This window comes from Anabrus simplex, chromosome 10 (assembly GCF_040414725.1).
Source record: "Anabrus simplex isolate iqAnaSimp1 chromosome 10, ASM4041472v1, whole genome shotgun sequence".
Taxonomy (NCBI): domain Eukaryota; kingdom Metazoa; phylum Arthropoda; class Insecta; order Orthoptera; family Tettigoniidae; genus Anabrus; species Anabrus simplex.
Window position 1 is genome coordinate 3,700,292 of NC_090274.1, and position 22,850 is coordinate 3,723,141.

At 37.5% G+C, this 22,850-nt stretch overlaps 1 protein-coding gene across 1 annotated transcript in view; it reads left to right on the plus strand.

Moving 5' to 3' along the window:
- LOC136882437 (zinc finger protein 107) overlaps positions 1-22,850 on the plus strand; it is a 137,897-nt gene that overhangs the window by 55,469 nt on the left and 59,578 nt on the right. The window contains exon 4 of the mRNA XM_067155082.2: positions 22,203-22,310. Within this exon, the coding sequence (XP_067011183.2) occupies positions 22,203-22,310 (108 nt within the window). The remainder of the gene's footprint in view (positions 1-22,202; positions 22,311-22,850) is intronic.

Genomic DNA, 22,850 nt, shown 5'->3' on the forward strand with positions numbered 1-22,850 from the left:
GCTTACCATACATCACATAATCTGTAGGCCTAGCCAAGACCTTTTAAGGGTGTAGAATCATGGAGTTTGTTTTGTTTTAAATCAGTGATCACCTGAGATATCTATTGGTGTGTGTAGGCTTATCTCCACGCAGATTCTCACCATCACCCTGCCCAGAAACATGGTATCCTTACAACTCTGACTACCAGGGCCAGGAGGATTTGTGGAGCGTCAGATCTACAAGAGGAAATACACCTTGAGAACCACCTTTGAGAGCAACGGTTACAGCAGAGCTTTGATCTCAAGGGTTCTGAAATCGGCACATAATCGGATGTCTGTTAAGAAAAAAGATGTAAAAGGAACTGCTTACCTACCATACATACATAACACGACGGATCGTATTGCTAAAATCTTACGTAGGTACCATGAACGAACTGTTTTTGGAACATCAAATAAGATTAGGCAACTCCTGCGACCAACTAAGGATAATTTGCCTAAATTACAACAACCTGGTATCTACAGAGTTCCCTGTACTTGTGGCAAGGTTTATACTGGGCAGACTTTGAGAACGGTGTGTACTCGCATCAAAGAACGTACAAGATGTATCAGATTCAACCAACCTGATAAATCAGCTGTTGCTGATCATGCCTTAACACCTGGTCATGATGTCTTGTTCCAAGAAGTGGATGTTCTTGCCCGTATAAAGCAATATCTCCCAAGAATTATCAGGGAGGCGGTTGAAATACGTAAACACCCAGATAATTTCAACCGCGATACAGGTTACAACCTCAGTGAATCATGGCTACCTATAATCAGAACCATTAGAGAGTAATGCTTTGCTGTTACTATTCATTGTCTGTAGCATTGGGCTAAAATGGCATCCCTTTTACATCTTTGGGCACCATTTGAAGCTTCCTTGTTGCTTTCTCCTAGCAACCATCAATACGTCGTTTCTTTTCTCTTTTGTCTCCTGATGAAGAAAGGCAAGGTTCCTTTCGAAACGTTGAGTGTGTTTACAATTATTTACACGGCATAAGTCCAAAAATATAACTCATGAATAGTTACACGGGGCGTGAAAGTCTAAATGATAATAAAATTATAGTTGTGATATTCTTGTCATAATATGATGTCTTTAAGTTGCGTTAGGACCTTGGGTAAAGAAGTGACATATACAGTACAGTATCAGACATTCCTAAGTGGCTGAAATTAGTATTATTTACTTGATATATTGTTTTGAAAAGGTCAATTTTTGTCTTGTCAAGAATTTCAGTATGATCCAGGTGTGTTTGAAAGAATTCAAAACTCAGTGCGGTGACGAGAACAGGCCTATTAATTATGATAAATCCTGTGTATGTGTAGTCTAGTTTCAAACTCGGCTACATCCATTTTTGTAAAATTGAGTTTATTCCTTAATTGTGATACTTTTAGCTCTCTCTACCACTCTGTGAACATCTTGTTAAAAATATACATTGATTTCTTTTGTTACAGGCAAAAGTAGCTTGTAAGGCATTACAAGTTTAAAAACAGTGTTTCATAGCATATAATTGCATTGTATTGTTGTACACTGTCACTGTGGCTCTACATTGTCACTTCATCTTCTCATTTTGTGCAGGGTACTCGTTTCTTTTCTTTTGTGTTGGTAAGTTGAAAAAGAATAAAGTTACGGTAATTATTAATGCTACAAGTGCAATGACAGTTTGCAGCAGAGTATGCCCAGAAAGACGAAGCGACAAGTGGACATGTGTAAAAAGGAAAAACTAAAGAAGCAAAGATTAGCTGTAAATTCTGTACGTTAGTATGACTATAATGTCTTCAAATTATAAATACTGTAGGACCGTTATAACATGAAGAAATAAATGAACTGGATTAAAGCCACTATATATATATTTATTAATAATAAAGCCAAGTTCAGCCAAATTGCATTGGCCTTCATCAGGGCATGTGAAGTTTTGCCTCCGACAGTGAGCAAAGAAATTATCTGAAGGAACATGGAAGTCATGCCCGTACTATCCACGGCCTACCCCACTAACTGGACTCAAGGATCGTGGTGCTGTGCTGTGGTGGTTGGGAGGGAAGTTACTGATGCACCGCCCTCTGTCGACAGTTTGAGTGCATCCTGTTGTGCCATGGTGGTGTTATGCATGTATTTCTGCAGTACAGGTCTCCATGTATTTGATAACTTGAAGCCGTCTTCCCTGTTGATGTTATTTTGGCAGATGTTATTTGGGTGCAGCTCTGTCTCTATGGCTTCCCTCACAAGACGAGCATAGAAGTCTTTTACAGGCGCGATGACCTTCGCCTGGTCAAAGATGATTTCATGATCTGTACTGTAGAAATGTTCTGCTATGGCAGACTGGCTTATAGCATTCTCCGTGGAGGATGAAAGGGCGACATTCTTTACCGATCTGATGCGCTCTTTCACTCTGGTGCTAACAAGCCTTTTTGTCATGCCAACATATGAACAACCACAACCACATGGAATTTCATATACGCCCAGTGTTTCAAGATGTGGCTTCTCTTTGACTGGTCGAAACAGGGATTTGAGCTTCCGGTCTGCGATGAAAACTGGAATTATATTGTACTTCTTAAGAATGCGCCCTATTCTGTCAGTTATACCTGCCACGTAAGGAAGGAATACTTTTTTTCTTTTTGCTGTAGTCCTGGTTGGTGTTATTCAAGTTAGGCTCCTTGATCTTCACAGCTCGTGTTATGTCTCCAGATGTATAGCCGTTTCTCTTCATGGATGTTGTCACCTGTGAAGATCAAGGAGCCTAACTTGAATAACACCAACCAGGACTACAGCAAAAAGAAAAAAAGTATTCCTTCCTTACATGGCAGGTATAACTGACAGAATAGGGCGCATTCTTATGAAGTACAATATAATTCCAGTTTTCACCGCAGACCGGAAGCTCAAATCCCTGTTTCGACCAGTCAAAGAGAAGCCACATCTTGAAACACTGGGCGTATATGAAATTCCATGTGGTTGTGGTTGTTCATATGTTGGCATGACAAAAAGGCTTGTTAGTACCAGAGTGAAAGAGCACATCAGATCGGTAAAGAATGTCGCTCTTTCATCCTCCATGGAGAACGCTATAAGCCAGTCTGCCATAGCAGAACATTTCTACAGTACTGACCATGAAATCCTCTTTGACCAGGCGAAGGTCATCGCGCCTGTAAAAGACTTCTATGCTCATCTTGTGAGGGAAGCCATAGAGATAAAGCTGCGCTCAAATAACATCAACAGGGAAGACGGCTACAAGTTATCAAATACATGGAGACCTGTACTGCAGAAATACATGCATAACACCACCATGGCACAACGGGACGCACTCAAACTGTCGGCAGAGGGCGGTGCATCAGTAACTTCCCTCCCAACCACCACAGCACAGCGCCACGATCCTTGAGTCCAGTTAGTGGGGTAGGCCGTGGATAGTACGGGCATGACTTCCATGTTCCTTCAGATAATTTCTTTGCTCACTGTCGGAGGCAAAACTTCACATGCCCTGATGAAGGGCAATGCAATTTGGCTGAAAGCTTGGCTTTATTATTTATATATATATGTAGTGGCTTTAATCCAGTTCATTTATTTCTTTATGTTAATACAATGAGCCACGAAAACTTACGTTCATTAACAGTAGGACCGTGTTAATCCCGCACGCATCGGAGATCGATTCCCCCCCGTAATTTTCCCATACAAATCGTTCCGGTCACATGTCGGGGGAGACTCGATATGACATTTTATCGCCCACCGCTCGTCTGCCGTCTCTTAGCCAACAAAATACTCAATGATATACTGTACTGCCACTTTTGGTTCCGCGTGGAACTTTGTAGAATCCAGATACTATTTGACAGTTAGTCAAAAATTTATTATTTAGATGGCAGTGTAGCCGTCAGCTCAAGAATTAATATTGTCTGCTTCAGCTTACAGATTAAAATCACATGCATGTAATAGATCTTAAGAGTTCATTTATGGTACTGATATTGAGCTGGTTAAAAACAATTATCAAATATTATTGTGGTGTGACATCTGTGTGACCTTCATAAACCAAACGCTCTTCACACGTCTCAAGTTGTTGTTTTTAACCTTTTCACTGCTGAGTTTTGATGAGCAGGCGAGCCCTCTGGGCCAGTTTTTTTTAAAGGAAGAAGCACTTTCACAGATACATGTTTACTGATACAATTAATGGAGTGCATATCATCCCCTTAGCCCCACAACCCAATACGGGGTCGCGGATGAAGTGAGATTATATTTTACACCATATTTTTAGAGCCGGTTGCCCTTCCCAATGCAAATCTCAGTTGAGAAGATAATGAATATGAAATGAATGATGGTGTACGAAACTGGGTAAGGAAGTGGAAGGAGTCAGCTGTGGTTTATGAATAGGAACTGTCCGGGTGTTTTCTTGGAAGTGCAAAAGGGAAAACACCCCCCTCTCCCCCCCCCCCCAAAAAAAAAGAACACCTCAGGACAGCTGACGGTGGGGTTCGAACCCACTCGCCTGCCGAGTGCAGAGCTTGGCTCCATAGACGTAGCATGTTAATACGCATGGCTACTCCGCTCGGTGATACTGTTACTGAAATATAATATAAAATTGTTGATCCAAGAACTGGTATTATCAAAATCATTAACATTTGGGGGAAAATAATTTATCTGAGGAAGGGGTGACAATTACGCATGAGATTCATCATTACTACTTTGTCTTGCACTTTCTTGTAGTTCAATATCGCCACTTAAATATTCTCCATCTTCATTATCAAAATGTAGCTCTCCAGAATCACTATTTATGAGGAAACATTCAATTTCTTCGTCAACAAGAGATGAATGTATACTTCAAGACGCCATGATGGCTACACGTAAGCAGGAAAGATGTTCCACTCCAATGAAGCTGAAATATCACCAGATCGCTTTCAAAACACGTGAAGTGGAGTGGTATATCTGCCGTACAGAACTTCCTTGAGCATTTCCACGGAATCTCAAAGCATGACACTATATCGCGTACATTTGAAAGATCGGTGAAGTACACACTGTACCACGGCTTTCAATAACGTATATATACGGGTTTGGCAGTGAATGGGTTAATAAAGTTGAACAGTTGCCAGGCAGGCTTGATCTTCAAACACGAATAATTTCATTTCCGCTGGATACGTTGTGACAGTTGTTTATGGTATAAGCAGACCCATACTGTTTCACTTTATTAAGAACAACTTGAGACCCATGAAGAGCGTTTGGTTTATGAAGGTCACACCACAACAATATTTGATAATTGTTTTTAACCAGCTCAATATCATATTGGACATAACATAAATAACATTCATCTTTGACCTTTTAATATGTTTTATTGTACTGTTTTTAACCAGTTTGAATGTTAGGGCATAATTTTTAAATAAGGTCTATTACATACATGTGATTTTAATTTGTAAGCTGAAGAAGACAATATCAACTCTCGAAACATGTTCTTATATATAGTTATGTATTTGATGTATTAGTAAATATACCAGATTTTGAATTGTATTGACAAGGCGGACCTGTACTAGACTTATTTCCTGTTGCTCCCTCTGGAGCATAGGGCCTTGGCAAAATTTCTCCACACAATATGGTTCCTGGCCATTTTGTTAACTTCACTCCAGGTTTTGTCAACCTCTGCAATTTCCTTTTCAGTCGTCCTCTTCCAGGTCTGCTTGGGCCACCTCGCTTTCTGGTGCCTTGAGGGTTCCAGTCCACCACCGCTCTCTCAACAGCTTTCGGCGCCATTTCCTTTCCTTGATCTGGATGTCAATCAGCTACTGATTGGTCATGGTCCAAAGATCTTCATTTGAGATTATCTCCGGGCACCTCACATTCGTTATGCAATGCAGACATGTATTAATGAACACCTGCAGCTGGTTATTGATCTGTTTTGTAACTTTCCATGTTTCATAGCCGTATAGAAGAATCGACTTTACATTGCTGTTGAAGAGGTAAAGCTTAGTCTTCTTTGAGATGTTTCTATTCTTCCACACGGGTTAGAGCTGGACAAACGCACCATTTGCCTTCCGGATACGGCTTCGAACATCTTCCTCTGCTCCTCCATCCATTGTAAATATACTTCAACTCGCTCAGTTTCCTTTCCATTTACTGTCAAGCTGGTCATGACATCCAAATTAATTCTCATCTCTTTAGTCTTGTTTGTGTTGATCATAAGACCTGCACGTTCCTACTCAGTTTGTCTTCTATGTCCCGGTACTGCTGTGCCATAAGGCAAGGCAGACCTTTAAATAATGAATAATAGTGAGTTAAAAGATGTAAATCCAACTGGTGAGTCTTCTGAGTGCAGGAGCAACTCAAGTGCCTTGGAGAATGAAACAGATGGTGGACTGCTGTGAGTAATTTAGACCCAGGACCTTCAACTACCATTCCGATATATATAATATAAACCAAGGATGAAATTTACCCTCACATTTTGACACGGCAACCAAGTCTATAGGGTATTTTTCTGTATTTTTTTATACTTACACTTTTGGCATACTTCAGGGAGACAAACAGAAAGAACAGGCAACAACGCCAACTTGAAGATGTATCAGAATCAAAGATTGGTCACCTCAACTTGTTCTGTTGTAAAGCTCGCTCTTTTTTTTTTTTTTTTTTAAACCCTTGTTTATGTTTATGTGCTAACACATTGCTGTAAAAATTCACTGATTTTTTACACATCACTGTAATGGAGAACATCTAATATTCATAGTAAATCATTTGCATGTTTATAGCTAGTATTAGATTTATTTTGATTAGTTTTAATTTTCCATATTTTCTGTTTTGCTCGCAAAGCGTTAAGACTTCCTGAAAACCATGTTAGAGTTGTTGCCTCCCAGCATTTCAAGTCAGATGAAATGCCTAAGGAAAACAGGAGATGGTGGGAGATAGAAAACTCAAATTTACGAGGCAAAGACACACTCGGTAATTTATTTTATTGAGAAATTTAAAGTAACAGAAAATCACTATTGCAGGAGTAAGACTTTCTCAACACAGTTCATAAATTCAGGCCTTAACCTCATAATTGGCATGCCTGATAAATTTTCGGATCGCACTTGCTTGCCTATAACGTGACCATCTAGAGAAATGAATTTCATTTTATGGGTCCGTATTGAACTTCGATTAAACCAAATAAAATAATAAGTGAGTTATTCCACCTTTTCAATACAAATTAAATAGTGTTTATTAATTAAATATTTAATGGGACTAGTTTTGACCTATTTAAATGTCATCTTCAGCCATATCGCAAGTATTTGAAACACAGTTGTTTTAAACATGGTCTTAAAACCCATAAGTTTGATACTATGAAAAATTGTTTATAGAATTTCCTAAAAACACATTTGTTGTAAGAAATTAGTTCACTTAGCTGTAGGAATATACGAGAAGAAGAAGTCTTAAAATATTCTTCGTACTATTCAAGAACGTAGAATCAATTAAGAATTCACAGTCTTGATGAGAAAACATTAAAAAATGAAAGTGGAAAGGCACTTGAAGATATGAATTAACCCGCCAGTTCATGGATTGGGTCCGTGAGACCCATGCGCTGCTATTTCCTATATTTTCCAGTAGACGGCAGGGGCTGCATATTTCTGCCTTCTGTTACCTTCCTGTTTTCACCGGTGTAGTACTCTTGCATATGAACGAGGAAGTGATTGCATTCGTACGCGAGCTGTGGCAAGTTATAGTGCTCTGTGGGCCTGTGAGAACCAACACGTGAAGTCATGTTCGTTTTTTTAATCATAAGTATTTTGGTCTTTAAATTTTAACCGGGTACATAAAAAATATTTAATGTTGGTTTATAAGGTGATTATATTGTAGCGTCTTGTCCGAATCCGTGGTGTAGTGATTAGCTAGCCTGGCTGTCTTTCACCTTAGTTCCTTGGGTTTTTAGTACAGAGGAGAGACTGAAAATCGGTTGACGTGGGCTAAAGAGTTCGATTCTTCGTAGGTCTAAGAAAAAGGAGTGTTGCGATGTCAGCAATCCACGTGATATGGAACGAGTTGCCGCATTATTGGAGGACCATTATCAGATGGTGATATATCCGATATCACTGATTCTGATGCAGAACCAGAGTTTGTTATTACAAGTGACCATAATACAGACTCGTAGACTGACGCAGGTGTACAAGAAGAAGAAGTAGAAGGAAATGATTCAGGAATGAACCAGTCTAAATCCAACAATCATTTCATGGGTAGAGATTAAACTACAAAATGGAAGAAAATGGGACCCACCGCAAATGTCCGTACAAGAAGGCACAATATTGTGCATAAGCTGCCCGGGGTAATAGGGGCTGCTAAAGGAGCAAAAGAAGTTACAGAATGCTTGAATTTGTTTTTCAACAGTGGTATGATCGAAAGTATTGTTGTATACACGAATATCTTCATTGTGGAAATTTCTTCCAAGTATGAAGATCCGAGTGACTGTAAACGTACAGCAGTTTCAGAAATTAGAGCAATTATAGGACTTCTGTATAGTATGGGTTTCCTCCATGGTGGGAGAATGAATATTCAAGATTTCTGGTGTACTGATGGCTTGGGAACGGAGTGCTTTCCAGTGACTATGGCTCTCAGATGTTTCAGATTTCTTCTGAAATGTATTCGCTCTGATGATGTGGGGACCAGGCAGCAGAGAAGAGGAGGTGATATATATTGGCAGCTGTAAGAGAAATGATGGAAACATTCAGTGAAAACTGTAAGGAAGCCTACTACCTTGGGGAATTCATGACATTAGATGAGATGTTTTGGTCTTTCCGGGGACGGTGCAATTTTAGAATGTACATTCCCATGAAACCAGATAAATACAAGAAATTTACTGTGATAAGCAACTTGAAGGCCCGTATCAAGATGTGAGTTTCAGACTTGCTGATGTAGAGAGTATGTGCATCCCTGTGTCTGGAAGTGGACATAATTTGGCAGTTGACAACTGGTTTACCGCGTACCATACATACATACATACATACATACATACATACATACATACATACATACATACATACATACATACATGATCATTATAGACTGTTATGCCTTTCAGCGTTCAGTCTGCAAGCCTCTGAGAATTTACTAAACGTCGCCACAATCCTCGATTTGCAACTAGTGTTGTGGCCTCATTTAGTTCTATACCTCTTATCTTTAAATCGTTAGAAACAGAGTCTAACCATCGTCATCTTTGTCTCCCTCTACTTCTCTTACCCTCCATAACAGAGTCCATTATTCTCCTAGGTAACCTATCCTCCATTCGCCTCGCATGACCCCACCACCGAAGCCGGTTTATGCGTACAGCTTCATCCATCCTCGTACCCTATTGTAAAAAAAAAATGGTTGAAGATGACCTTCAAATAGGTGGAAACTAGTCCTCTTAAATGTTTAATTAATAAACACTATTTAATTTGTATACCATTTATATTGGTATTATAACGTGACCACCTGAAAAATTCTGGTTTAGCTGCAGTGTTCATTTCGTTTTCCAACATTCTCAACAGATGGCAGAAGGGTTTCCAGTTGCATTCATGAAGTTTGGCCTAAAATATACCTCGTCTTCTCTCCTTTACATACAGACTGTGACTAGATGATGAGGTAAATAGAAATGGCTAGTGCAAAACAGAAGAGATGTTTGTCTGAAGACAAAATAAGAGACTGCATTGAAGATGAATCTCCAAAGTGATACTAGTGTTTCTGATAGTAGAGACAGTGATTCAAATGATTCTTCAAATGATGACCTCATTGTTATTTCTAGTGAAAGTGAAGATATTACGTTGAAAGCAGTGGTGATGGTAGGAGATATAGAACATACATTTATATGGGAAAAATGTTAGCCTGGAAATACTGCATGATTTAATACAATACCATTTAATGGAAATTGTAGTGTAAGGGTTGGATTGTTATCAGAAATGAGTGCGAGTGTTTCAAACAACTTCTAATGAATGATGCTGTAAGTTTGCTTGTGATCGAAACCAATTCCTATGTTAAAATGTGCTTTCATATACTTGTTCATAAATCTCTGCATGTTTTTGGAAAGAAACCAAATCTTGTGAAATTCGGCAGTTTAATGCATTAGTTTTGTTGTTTGGAATAATTTAAAATCCGGAGAGGAATATGTATACTGTAGGTTACAAGACATTATTCTCAAAACACCAAAAGAATTAGCGAGGCCTGTTGTATAAAAGTGTAAATAAAGTGTTCAGTAAGCTTTTAATAACTATTGAATGAATGTGTTAGCATCATTTTCCCTTAATAATTGTCACTAATTCCTTGTTTCATACAAATGTATTATTTCCTCTGAAAAGAAAAAACACCACCTTACCTTTCTGTTGAAAATGTGGCAAATATATGATGCTCAAACACCAAATGAGTCAGAAAGGTTAACCGTTTCCACATGAATGTCGAGGTATGCTCGATTCTCGCTCTCTACTTCAAAAATCAAAGGGATTTTTGATCGCTTGAAAATTTGAATGTTGAGGCATTTTGGTGTGCTTATCCACAGTGGTAACTGCTCGTGTTCTGATCGCTCGGAACTTCTGTGGGTAATCTTTCTCAGAGTACAGGTAGATATTGCTTAGAGTGCAACCCAACTGTCGCTACACACCAATCCAGCTATCATGGTCTCGGCAAGTACGAGGGGCATTCAATATATAATGCCACATTTTATTTCTCGGCCAATATCGGTTTTTAAAAATTGGAATTTTGTTTGGAACATCTTTGAATATTCCCTCTTTGTCTCATAGAGTTTTATTAATTTCCGATAGGTGGCAGCGTTATAACTAGCCTTCAAAATGGCGTCTGTAATGGAGGTGCATACTGTACAGAGAGAAGTTATTGTGTTTCTTTTGGCGGAAAACCAGGGCATCACAGATATTCATAGGCACTTGCAGAATGTCTACGGTGATTTGGCGGTGGACAAACATGGTGAGTCGTTGGGCAAGGCATGTTTCATCATCACAACAGGGTCGAGCAAACCTGTCTGATCTCCCACGTGACAGCCAGCTGCACACAGCTGTGACACCTGCAAATTTGGAACACTCGGACACCTTTATTCGAAGTGATCGATGGATCACAGTCAAACACCTTGCTGCTGAATTTTACGTCTCTGTTGATAGTGCTGGCACAATTATCCACCAGTATTCAAAGCTTTGTTTCCGCTGGGATTCCTTGACACCCATTAGGAAGACCATAGAGAGCAAAGAAGAAACATCTGTGCAGAAGTGCTTGCTCCTTATGAGGCTGAAGGTGACAATTTCTTGTCAAACATTGTCGCAGGCAGTGAAACATGGATTCATCACTTCGAACTGGAAACAAAACAGAAATCCATGGAGTGGCTCCATACAAACTCTCCTATGAAGAAAAAGTCCAAAACCATACGCTCAGCTGGTAAAGTCATGGCTACGGTCTGGTGGGACTCTGAAGGGGTTGTTCTGACCGATATCCTCCATTGTGGTGAAACGATCAACTCTGAAGTGTATTGTGCTACGCTTAGGAAATTGAAGAAACAACTTCAGTGTGTTTGTAGCCACAAAAATGTAAACAAACTTTTCCCCAACAATGCAAGACCTCGCACAATTCTGCACACCTGACAGGCACTCTGAAAACTTCAGTGGACTGTTCTTCCTCATCCACCCTACAGCCTGGATCTCGTGCTTTCTGATTTCCATCTATTTGGCCCAATGAAGGATGCACTCTACGGAAAGCACTTCGTGGATGATGGGGAAGTTATCATTGCAGCACACGGCTCTGACATTGACCAGTCGAGTGGTACCATGCAGGCATAGAGGCTCTCACATTACTGTGGCATAAGGACGTAGCATTGAAGGAAGGTTATGTTGAAAAATAGGGTATTGTAGCAAAATGATTGAGGAATAACATGGTGTATTTAAATCCTCAATAAAACCAGAAAAGAAATATGTTGCACTGTATATTTAATCCCTTCGTAGATCGTGTCTGTTGCGAAAGGATAGAAGTACTTGTATTCCTGCTGGCATCATTGAGGATACAGTACTAAGCACCAGGATCTCTGTGTAAGTGGTTTATCTTCCGTGGTAGGGGAGTATAAGGACTGTGCAGCATATTGTTTTAGGAAAATCAGAGGAATGCGGTGTGAAACCACTTACTTTTGTGAATCTTGTTCATATAATCCAGCTTTGATCCCTGGTTTTTTTTTTTTTTTTTTTTCAAGAAGTTTCACACACTGAAAAACTATAAAATTCAGTAGGATTTGAGCATAAGTGTATAAATAAAATGTTTTGTGTGTTCTTAAACAATTAATAAGTTTAAAAGCAATTTTTGCCACATGTGCATGTAAGTGGGCTGAAAATAAAAATGACTCAACTAGGGAGTGGATCAGTTAAGCCCTCATATTTTCAGCACAGTTTTGTAACTAACTTCTGTATTGACTGGTGCTGGATCAGAATGCATGTTATACAGATATAGTCTAATGGTAGTGATTGGTGGTTCACAAAGTCCTCAAACAAAAGATAATGATTGTATCTATGACTGAATAAAGAAAAGAGGTCCAATGAAGTAAGTTCAGCAGTCTATGACTTTTAAATCTCCACATCCTTAAAATTATGAGTGTGTTTCGACATGTGTCGGATGCTTTAAGGTTAAGTTTCAATATTCCACCTTTACAGTACCATAAGTTTATTGTTTATTTATTTAAACAACATTATTAAATAATGCGGGACATGTTTCGTCTAACTTGTAGACATCATCAGCCGTAAGAATATTCAAGAAAAAGCTTTAAAAAAGGACAAGGACAGAACAAACACAATAAAATAAATCGGTTGTCAAACAACGTCAATCAAAATAGCGAGGATGTTCCCAATTGTTCCAAGTACAAACATTCAAATCCTGTTGATGAAAAAAACTTAAATTCACACACATGAGAACAATAGACAAATACCACCATGATTGGCATAATAAGCTTTAATTCCTTCACAAAGCTCCCGCTCTGTGAAAGGCATTGCATGTACTGTATTTCCCCTGTTGTTAGACATTCTTTTCTCCCATCTGACTGCGTATTTGCAGGTATTGAAAAGGTAGGTAGAAAGACATATTAAGGCCAGAATACATGGCTATTCTTTTTTCTTTTTCTGGTTTCAGAACTGTTACATCTTTAGAGGAAAAGTTCTTTTAGAAAAGTTTTGTAATCACCAGCACAATGGCATTTCCAATTCAATCCTTGCAAAAGGTTTTTCTATTCCTTTTTTGATATGAACTGGATTGTAAGAACTTCTCTGAAACGTACAACTGCGGTTTCGCATTGTCCTCATTTCGCCACATGACAATGGAGCCGTGACTCTGAAAAGCGTTGTGATACACTGGTAGCAGATTTATTTATTTATAAAGAATTAATTCACGGTGACAGACAAAGCCTAAACAAAGCATGGTTATGTATAAGATAAAGCTGATCACCCTCTGTAAATTGTGTAGACACATTAACAAGAACATAATACTAATCTTTACAGGAATGTGATTATAAACATAAGTGCAACCTGGTGAATAACATAATGGCAAGGTAAGTGCAGCTAAAGCAGCAGTAACAATCTAAAGGGGAAAACAATTCACATCCTGAATGTTGCAAACCAAAGATATTTGCAAAAGAATATAGTTTTAAGAAATGTTTGCAAGGAAATTTTGCCTAAAGGAGCATACTGCCCCGACAGTATTCCAGGGAAGAAAATATTCTACTGGAATAAGGGCATACCAGGCTGTGAGCATGATACACATCACAGAAACACAAGGACCTTAGTTGCATACGCCATGGATACAGCCAATCACTGCCACAAGCACCAGACTCATCTAACATCCACACCAGTGTTCTCAGCCCAGCAGCCACAGGTTTAGAAGAAACCCCTAAACTAATGAGTAAGCTTGTCTCAGTGGAAATATGGAATCATAACGAGAGTACTCAGCTTGGATGAAGCCATCCACCAGGCCTGGATTTGAGAAGGGGGCAGCGAATTAAAAAAAGGACATACAACCATACAAATGAATTCCTGAATCTTCATACATGCGCACTTCAGGTATCTATAGCGTGTCTTTGAGATTTTGATCATTTTGGACGATTTAAGAATCGTAAATTTCGCACTTGCACTGAAATGGAGAATACATCCATGAAACCTGTTGTCCAAAATAAAACAGGAATTTATGATGTGACTAAAATTTTTATATGTCATGCCTTGTGAAAGTATTCTTTTTAAAGAATAGCAACAGAAAAAGTCTTCAGGGATCAAAATGTAAAACTGAACTAGACATTCTACTGCAGAACAAAGTCCATATTGTGATAATCAACCGCATTGAAGAAATGAAAAACCCAGTTCTTTCAATACGTTGTTTAAAGTTAAAAACTTCATAATTGGTCTGTATTGGGTGATATGAATAAACCGGAGACATATCTCTTGTCTCATAAATATTAAGACATGTCTCAAATGTATATGAATAAAGACACAGCTCAATAGTGGATTCTCTCGGAGACACATCTCCAAATGTATATGAATAAACTGTAGCTTAATCTCTCTGAATAGAGACTGATCTCAGAATTTCTTGAGACTGCCCAGAAGGTGACTCAAGGCAATAAAATCAGGCTGAAAACGTGATGGCGGAGTTTATGATGGTTTTACAACGGAGAAAAAGTTTTTATAAAGCACGAAGAGATTCTCTCGAACATGATTATAAAGATCTCTACCGTTTCCGGAAGGAAAATGTGGAATGGTTAGCACAACATTTTCTGGAGCCAATACACGAGACATTAATATAACAACACTGATAAAGATGATGACGATAATAGCCATTAGTGATAGGATTTACATACATCAAAAAGTCTAAAATGTTCAAAATCAAACCAGAAATATGCAAAACCGTGCAACATACAATTCTGAAAATGTTCTTAGTAATTATTAAATTAATTTAATTATTCTTCATCTATTCCACATTTGTGATTTTTTCTGTACGTTGACATTTTTTCTATTCACAATATACGACTAAGATTTTATAAATAAAATTAATTCACAATCACGGAAAAGGCCGAAACAAACATAGCTATGTTTAGGATATGACTTACAATTATTCAAGGCTTTCATTATTCACTTTGTCCTGCTCCTTAGCTGAATGGTCAGCATATTACTCTTTGGTTCAGGAGGCCCCCGGGTTCGATTTGCGGTCTGGTCAGAGATTTTAACCTTAAATCCTCAACATTCCTGCAACTCGCACACAACACTATCCTCCACTACAATAACACGGCAGATGACACCCATCCTCATTGGAGGGTCTGCCTTACAAGGGCTGTACCAGGCTAGAAATAGCCACACGAAATTATTACCTATGATTATTATTATTATTATTATTCACATTTTGATATCTGGAAGGATATTTTTTCAAGTCTGAAAATTAGCGCTCTCTATCACATGTTGGCCAAATGGTATTGAACGAATGTGTGAGTATCTTTGGTCCTGGTGTAAGCTATCCCATTTATGTTTACATTAAGTGTCGTAAAATTCCCTGCCAATGTCTTTTTCGATTGCACTGTTTCTAAGTGTATTTAAAAGTTTCAACCGGTGGCTCGTGCTCTTGAGATAAATATGTTGTAACTGGTTTCACAACATTTAACAGATTTGCATAATGACATTCGGTCATTGATTTGCTGCTTCTATGAGTGCTGCTTTTTCTCAACCATCGCACCAAAATCTCATTTGCGCCGAATACTACATGGGAAGCATTTGGTTTGGATAAGACAGATTTTGATGAAACTTTGATGAATTGTCAATCCACCTGTCTTAAATTTATTGCTGATATTCACTTTGTCATAAAATCAACGACATTGTTATAATTAATTGCTAAAGAACAGCTGGGTGGTTTGCAGCTGTACTGACCTCGCGTATGCACTGTAGAAATGCACTGATAGTTCTATTTTAAAGTTACATTAAACAGTGTGCTTTAGAATGAAAATTAGATTTTGACAACATGAACAGAATGTCTTGCTCGTCAAACCCATTTTATTAACATGCACAGTATATGAATATTTCAAAATATTAGGCTTTTAATACTTCTTTGTCGTTTACAATTGAAGCTAAAATATATATTATGAAACCCTCGTCATTTGTATATAAACTTGCATGCTATAAATGGCCTTAAACTTTCGGATTCTTGTTGAGTCATTCATTTTATCACACTGTGGGTAACCTATATAAAACATCAATTGTGCAGCGATGTTCTGATGTCTTAATTAATCATCCTACCATGTTTCATTGAAATCGCTGCCATCTACACACCACGTTCGTTTTAAAACTGGAGCAAAAATTTACTGTCAGTAAATACCGGTACAAAAATATTATTTCAAGGCAGAATGGTTATCACCATTGAGTTCTGGATGTCTTAGCTCATCATGTTACTAAGTTTCATTGCAATTTGTTCAGTCCAAATCAAACAACTCCCTTGTTAGTTATATTCATTTATGAATATTGATAGCATTTTGTATTGTTTCTATGTTTTGAAAATTTGAAATTTAGACAGTTTATGCAACAGTGTATAGGTTTTGGTTGTATATTATATACCGGGTGAGTTGGCCGTGCGGTTAGGGGGCGCGGCTGTGAGCTTACATCCAGGAGGTAGTGGGTTCAAGCCCCACTGTCGGCAACCCTGAATATCGTTTTCCGTGGTTTCCCATTTTCACACCAGGAAAATGCTGGGACTGTACCTTAATTAAGGCCACGGTCGCTTCCATCCCACTCCTAAACCTATCACATTGTCGCCATAAGACCTATCTGTGTCGGTGCGACATAAAACAAATTGTAGAAAAAGTACATTATATGCAGAAACACCCCTAGCTATGCACAGGTATGATCTATAAACTTTTCATATTCGTGAAGAATGAAGTACAAAGCGTGTTTAAGAAGTGTTTGAGTGACTTTCAATGTCCGTGAAAAATTATGCATTTGAATGTGGATCCTAACTGTGATGGTAAATACAATGTAACTTCTTACACAATATCTTGAAGGAAACTTAAAAGAAAAGAAACCTTAAATCAGTTGTTCCCAAGCTGGGGTGCAAGTATGCCAAGTGTACAAGCCACTACGTTTATGTAGGCCTAGGAAGAATTGAAATAATAACTATAGTGATTATTGAATATTGATTAATACGAAAGGTATAGTTTGCAGAATAGGCTCCCAAGTGAAACACAACTGAAGAAGAAGAAAAAGCTGTCAAGAACTATTCTAAATGAAAAAAATATTGGTGGGCATTTCCGTTGTACTTGTTTGTTCTGCTCTTTTCTCCCTTTCATGTAAAAGATTTTCCATTTGCAGTTGCAAAACCTGTTTTTGCACTGAAATGAGTTCTTCTGTTTTTTTCGAGAACCCACTGTCGCTTTTCAATCCTTTTCGCTTGTAAATCTAACACTTTCACCTGTTCCAACAAAACCATTCTTTGTAGCTCTCCAATTTTAATTCACTCTTCGGCTGACAGATACCAGAGCCAGTGTGTGAGACTCATCTCAAGCAGAAGGAGACAAGTCTCGTTAGCGAGCAACAAACTTTATTCATATACATGACGAGTTCTGTCTCGCAAGTGACTTCCGTCTCAATCCTCCTTCCAGACTTGTCTCTGAGTTACATCTAATTTTTATTCATATCACCCATTGAACTTTGATTCACACCTCTATTACAAATGTAAAACCTACTAATAGAGCTACTCCCTGAAAGAGAACTCTGTTTCAAACTTAAAAAGAAAATTGAAGATAATAATCTCATCATTACAAAAGGTGATAAAGGTAACAAGACCGCTGTTGTGGATAAAATTGAATACATCGAAAAAAACCAAAAACTTTTTCTGCAATAATTCTTTTTCAATAATTAAGAAAGACCCAACTCAACAAATTCAGCGTCATCTTAAATAAACATAAAAGAACACCTCTTTCCTATTTACCAGTCACGAGAAAACAAAGTTATTGAATATAAATCCGAGTCTGCCAATTGCAAAAGCTTTCCCTAAGATCCACAATGCTGGTGTCCCCATCCCCCGATTATTAATTACAGACCCAGCCCGCTATACAAATTAGCCTAATTCATTGAAAAATTTCTAAAGAATAATTATAAGTTTTTTTCAAAAAAATCTATTAAAAACACTATGGATCTAATTGAAAAACAGATCAACTTTGAAATTCAACCACACCATTCTTTACATTCTTTTGATATTGTCAACATGTACCCTAGCATTAATACCAAAAAATTATTTCCCATTATTGAAAGAAACTTGAATACATATAGTCACCTGAGTAAATTTGAGATTCTTGATTTCATCACTGTCTTAGAATTGGTAGTCAATAACAATGTTTTCACATTCAACAATATAATATACCAACAAGATGGGTTGGCAATGGGATCACCGGCGTCGGGGATCTTGGCAGAGATATACTTAGATTTTTTGGAACACACTTTAATCGATAACAATGATAATTTCAAGAATATACTATTTTGGGCAAGATACATGGATGACGCATTGGTAATTCTAGATGATAAGGATTATTAATGCATCCTCCACTCTAAATAATCTCAACAAGATTGATCCTCATATTAAATTCACCCTTGAAACTGAATTCAACAGATCAATCAATTTTCTAGATATAACAATTAGCAGACTACCTTATTTGATTTACAGGAAACCCACACAAACAGCTGCTATCATAAGACAAGATTCCTCACACCCACGATCACATAAGTGTGCCACTTACAACAGTATGGTTAACCGCGCTTTCAAAATACCTTTATCTAAAGATAATTTAAATAAAGAACTTAACAGCATCCGTTCCATCACTAAATTTAATGGTACCGGGCAAGTTGGCCATGCGGTTAGAGGTGCGCGGCTGTGAGCTTGCATACGGGAGAGTGGGTTCAAATCCCACTGTCGGCAGCCTTGAAGATGGTGGTTTCCCATTTTCACACCAGGCAAATGCTGGGGCTGTACCTTAATTAAGGTCACAGCTGCTCCCTTCCAACTTCTAGACCTTTCCTTTTCCATCGTCGCTGTAAGACCTATCTGTGTCGGTGCGACGTAAAGCCACTAGCAAAAAAAATAATAATGGTTACAGCAGATTTTTTATTGAACAAATAATCCATAAATATAAACATCGAACAAATACAACACTATTAAATGACAAACCTAAACCAGCAGCTTACTCTTCCTTCACCTTCAATGAAGACGTCTACAGCATTGCCAATATTTTCAAAAAACAACTCCAAAATTTCCTTTCGGACTAACATTAGAAATATGGAAGTGATTTATAACTCCAATTCGTTAAACTGAACTAATATATTTTCAAGATCAGGCGTATACCATTTTAAATGCAATACCTGTAATTCTTGTTACATTGGACAAACAGGATGCAGTTTCAAAATTAGATATTCAGAACACGTTAACGCGATAAAATACAATAAATTTTCAGCAATGGGGCAACACATGCAGGACAAGAAACATCATTTCACTATGTTAGACCAAGGTATTGAAATTATCAGTACCCTGAACAAAGACCCTCTTCTTGATATCACTGAAAGTTGTTTAATACAGCTTGATGAATTTTTAATCCTAACCAAAACCTTAATTACTTGTCTGAAAAACTGAACATCCTTTTTGACTTCCATATCTTAATTTTCAAAAGCTTCAAGTTGACAAGTAGGCAGTCGATTTTCCATGTTATACACAACACATTCTCATGCTACTTGCCCCTACCACGACACCCCCCTGATCCACCTTAGACAACTCCCCTTACCCCCACCTCCTATCCTCTACCTGTGCTCCATTTCTGTTCTTACTTCCTCGTATACTTCATGGCAAGCTAAACAAGGTGAGCCTCATAGTATTACTTATCTTACCAATTTTCCCTGTTTTTATTTTTTATTTCTAACTTATTTTCCCTTTTCTATAGATCTCATAAATCCATATCAATACTGATAATGATAAGTTCGTATCCTACAATATACTCTAGGAGTTTTTATATATGTATCACTATCCACCTTTAGAAGTACCAAAAACAAAATCATGTTATTCGTTACCTAGCAACAATTGTAAATTATGCTGCTTCCTTCAAGATCCTTTCTAACCTCACGATGTAATATACTGACTTCAAAGCTTGCAGCAAGAGTGCTCAAGAACATCACACTGCTTATGATCTCTACAAAAAATTATCTTCATGGAAAAGTGTTACATTTCACTTGTATCCTTCAGTTCTTTTAACTCTCACAGCAAGAGTGTATTGTTCACTTCTTCATGAAAGTGTTATATGTGTTACAGTTATCCTTTAATGTGTTGGTAATTGTATACTTCTTGCTGTGTTTTTCTGTCGGTTGAGGATGCCATAAATATGTGTCGAAACCGGTCCCAAACCAAATGAAACATGTTGTTACATAAGTTTGTACAACGGTTTATCACTGTATTGAATAGGTGAAACCTCTCTCTTTTTAACATTGTCTTTCAACATGTGCTGAAAAAGTGAGCAATATACTTTATTTGTTCTTCACCTACCTCCTTCTACAGATCAGTGGTAGAGTGTCTGCCTCCAGATGCCAAGATCGGAGGTAGTCTGTGTGAAACAGAAGTATATTCGGCACTACATATTGAAATCTGTGGTGGTGCATTTGGGGTTTACTAAACAAAATTAATTTAAACTCAGTCATGGATAATCCTACAGAAATGCATTTCCCTGCCATCTGGTAGAGTAAAAGAGAACCTGAAGATTGATGCTCAAACAGTCTAAATGACATGAGGAAAGGTTTGCCTTATTCCTACCCATTTGTTAGCATAAATGTTAGTATTTTTCTGAGCCTTCCCTCAGTACAAAGACAAGAATGTGCTGTGAGAGCTGTATATATTATACAGCATAAATACTTTTCAGAGAGGTAACTGCATGTTAGAAATTCTACTCAAAATTGAGCTAGATATGAAAACTAAGAAATGGTGATAAAACATTTTACAACCCATTCTAAGAAGTACTTCATTTTGTACAGAAATCAAACAATGGAAGACATTTCTTTTCAATTTTGAGTGTTAATTTACAACTCTTTAAGTTCTTATGTCTGTCAAAACTAATTTATGAATAAATACATGATATAGAAACCATATAACAGATTATTCCTGAAAAAACTTAATAGAATGACATGTTTTTTACTTGAACATTATCAAGTTCTGTCAAATAACATATGGATTGATTAATATTATTGAGAAGTGTAAAACCATTTATGTTAAAACTTGTGTCCAATCTTCCAGTATGTTGAAATGTTGTAACTTATATTATTAATGAAGTATTCTTCATGTGGTTCTTCTTAATTAGAGACAAATATATATGTAAAACTTAATAGAAGGTGCTAAGTATTTAACGTACAATAAAACCTTGGTTATCCGTTGCCTTTTTAACTGTTGGTTTCTCTTCACTGTCACATTGTTAGACCCACATCACTCCCTTTCCTCCACCCAGCAATGTGTCAGGTGCAGCGCAGTCTTCGGTCAATGTTTATGACTAGTGACTTTTTGTAGTATAACCTCAACTTTGATGGGTTTTTTTCATTTTTTTTTTTTTAAATTGTGCTGTTCCCAGTTTGGCTTGAACTGCTAAAATGGCTGAAAAACATAAATAGTTGTGTTGAGATTATCCCAGGAAATTGAAATTAGTAAACTAAAAGGAGATGAAAGTGCTCTAGTATCAAGAGAATGGCAGCCTTTGCTGTCAGAAGTGATGTAGACAAAATTCAAGAACGCAAGCCATCAACTGTACAAAACGGTGAAACTTGCCATTTGTCCATTTGTATATTATCAGTGGTTGTTCAAACCAGTAACTAAGTTAATTTTCCTTTCGAGACCAATAATAATTGCAAAAGCTGTTGATATGAACAAGTTTAGGCTGCCTAAAGTTTTGTCATAGTATCAGTTGGATATAACAATTGAAAAAATGTCTGCAGATTGTTTTCTTACTTGATTTTCTTGACTTTCTTACATCCATCTTAGCCACAATCCTGACCCCTGATGGATAATCAAGTTTCTATTGTACATTTACTGTGCACCGATTTTTCTAGCGAGAAACTAGTGAAGTTAAGTTGATAAATGATTGATGTAGGAAGAGTTTGTCTTAATTTCATGTCAAAATGTATTCATCTTCATGTGGCCTAAAAGTTACTTAGCTTTCCTTCCAGTCCATTGTTATCTTCCAACAATATGCTAATACAAACTTTATCATTTTTAGGAACACCAGCTGAAAATTCAAGGAATTACAAGCCTGCTTTCTGAGAGTCAAACCATCTGGCAACCACCTTCCTGTACCTCATCCCCTGCACCATCGATGGTTTTTGATGTAAGACTGTGGTTTTAGTTTGGATTTATTTATTTTATGAAGTGTGAGTGAATAGTAATTTTGAGCTCTTCTTATGTACATTTGTGCAAGAACAGTTTGCTAATTTATGACTTCCTTTTCTTCTATTTCCTTTTCTTTAATGAAAGTGTCGTGCTATCTACCCCCTGCAAAATGCGAGATGATCTGGAAATTTTGGAACATATTTACAAAAAAAATTGAATAATGGATGTACTCTCCTATAACCATAAGGGATGCAGAAATTTTCTGACAGAAATTGGAGTGTGTATGGTAGAGATAGGATAAGAATGGTAGGAAATTCATTCTGGTGAAAGAAGAATTTGTAAGCTACGAAAAAGTTAAAGATGAAAAACATGAACTTCCAGGTGTAAGTCTCATCTCTATTTACTCGCATATTAGACCCATTTTTCTTTTCACATTTACAGCAAAAAAAAAAGTAGGGGGTGTTGGTCCAATATGTGATAACCTCAAATTTTTTAGTGAACGCATGACTTCTAGGCTATAAAGAGCTATAAATTGTAC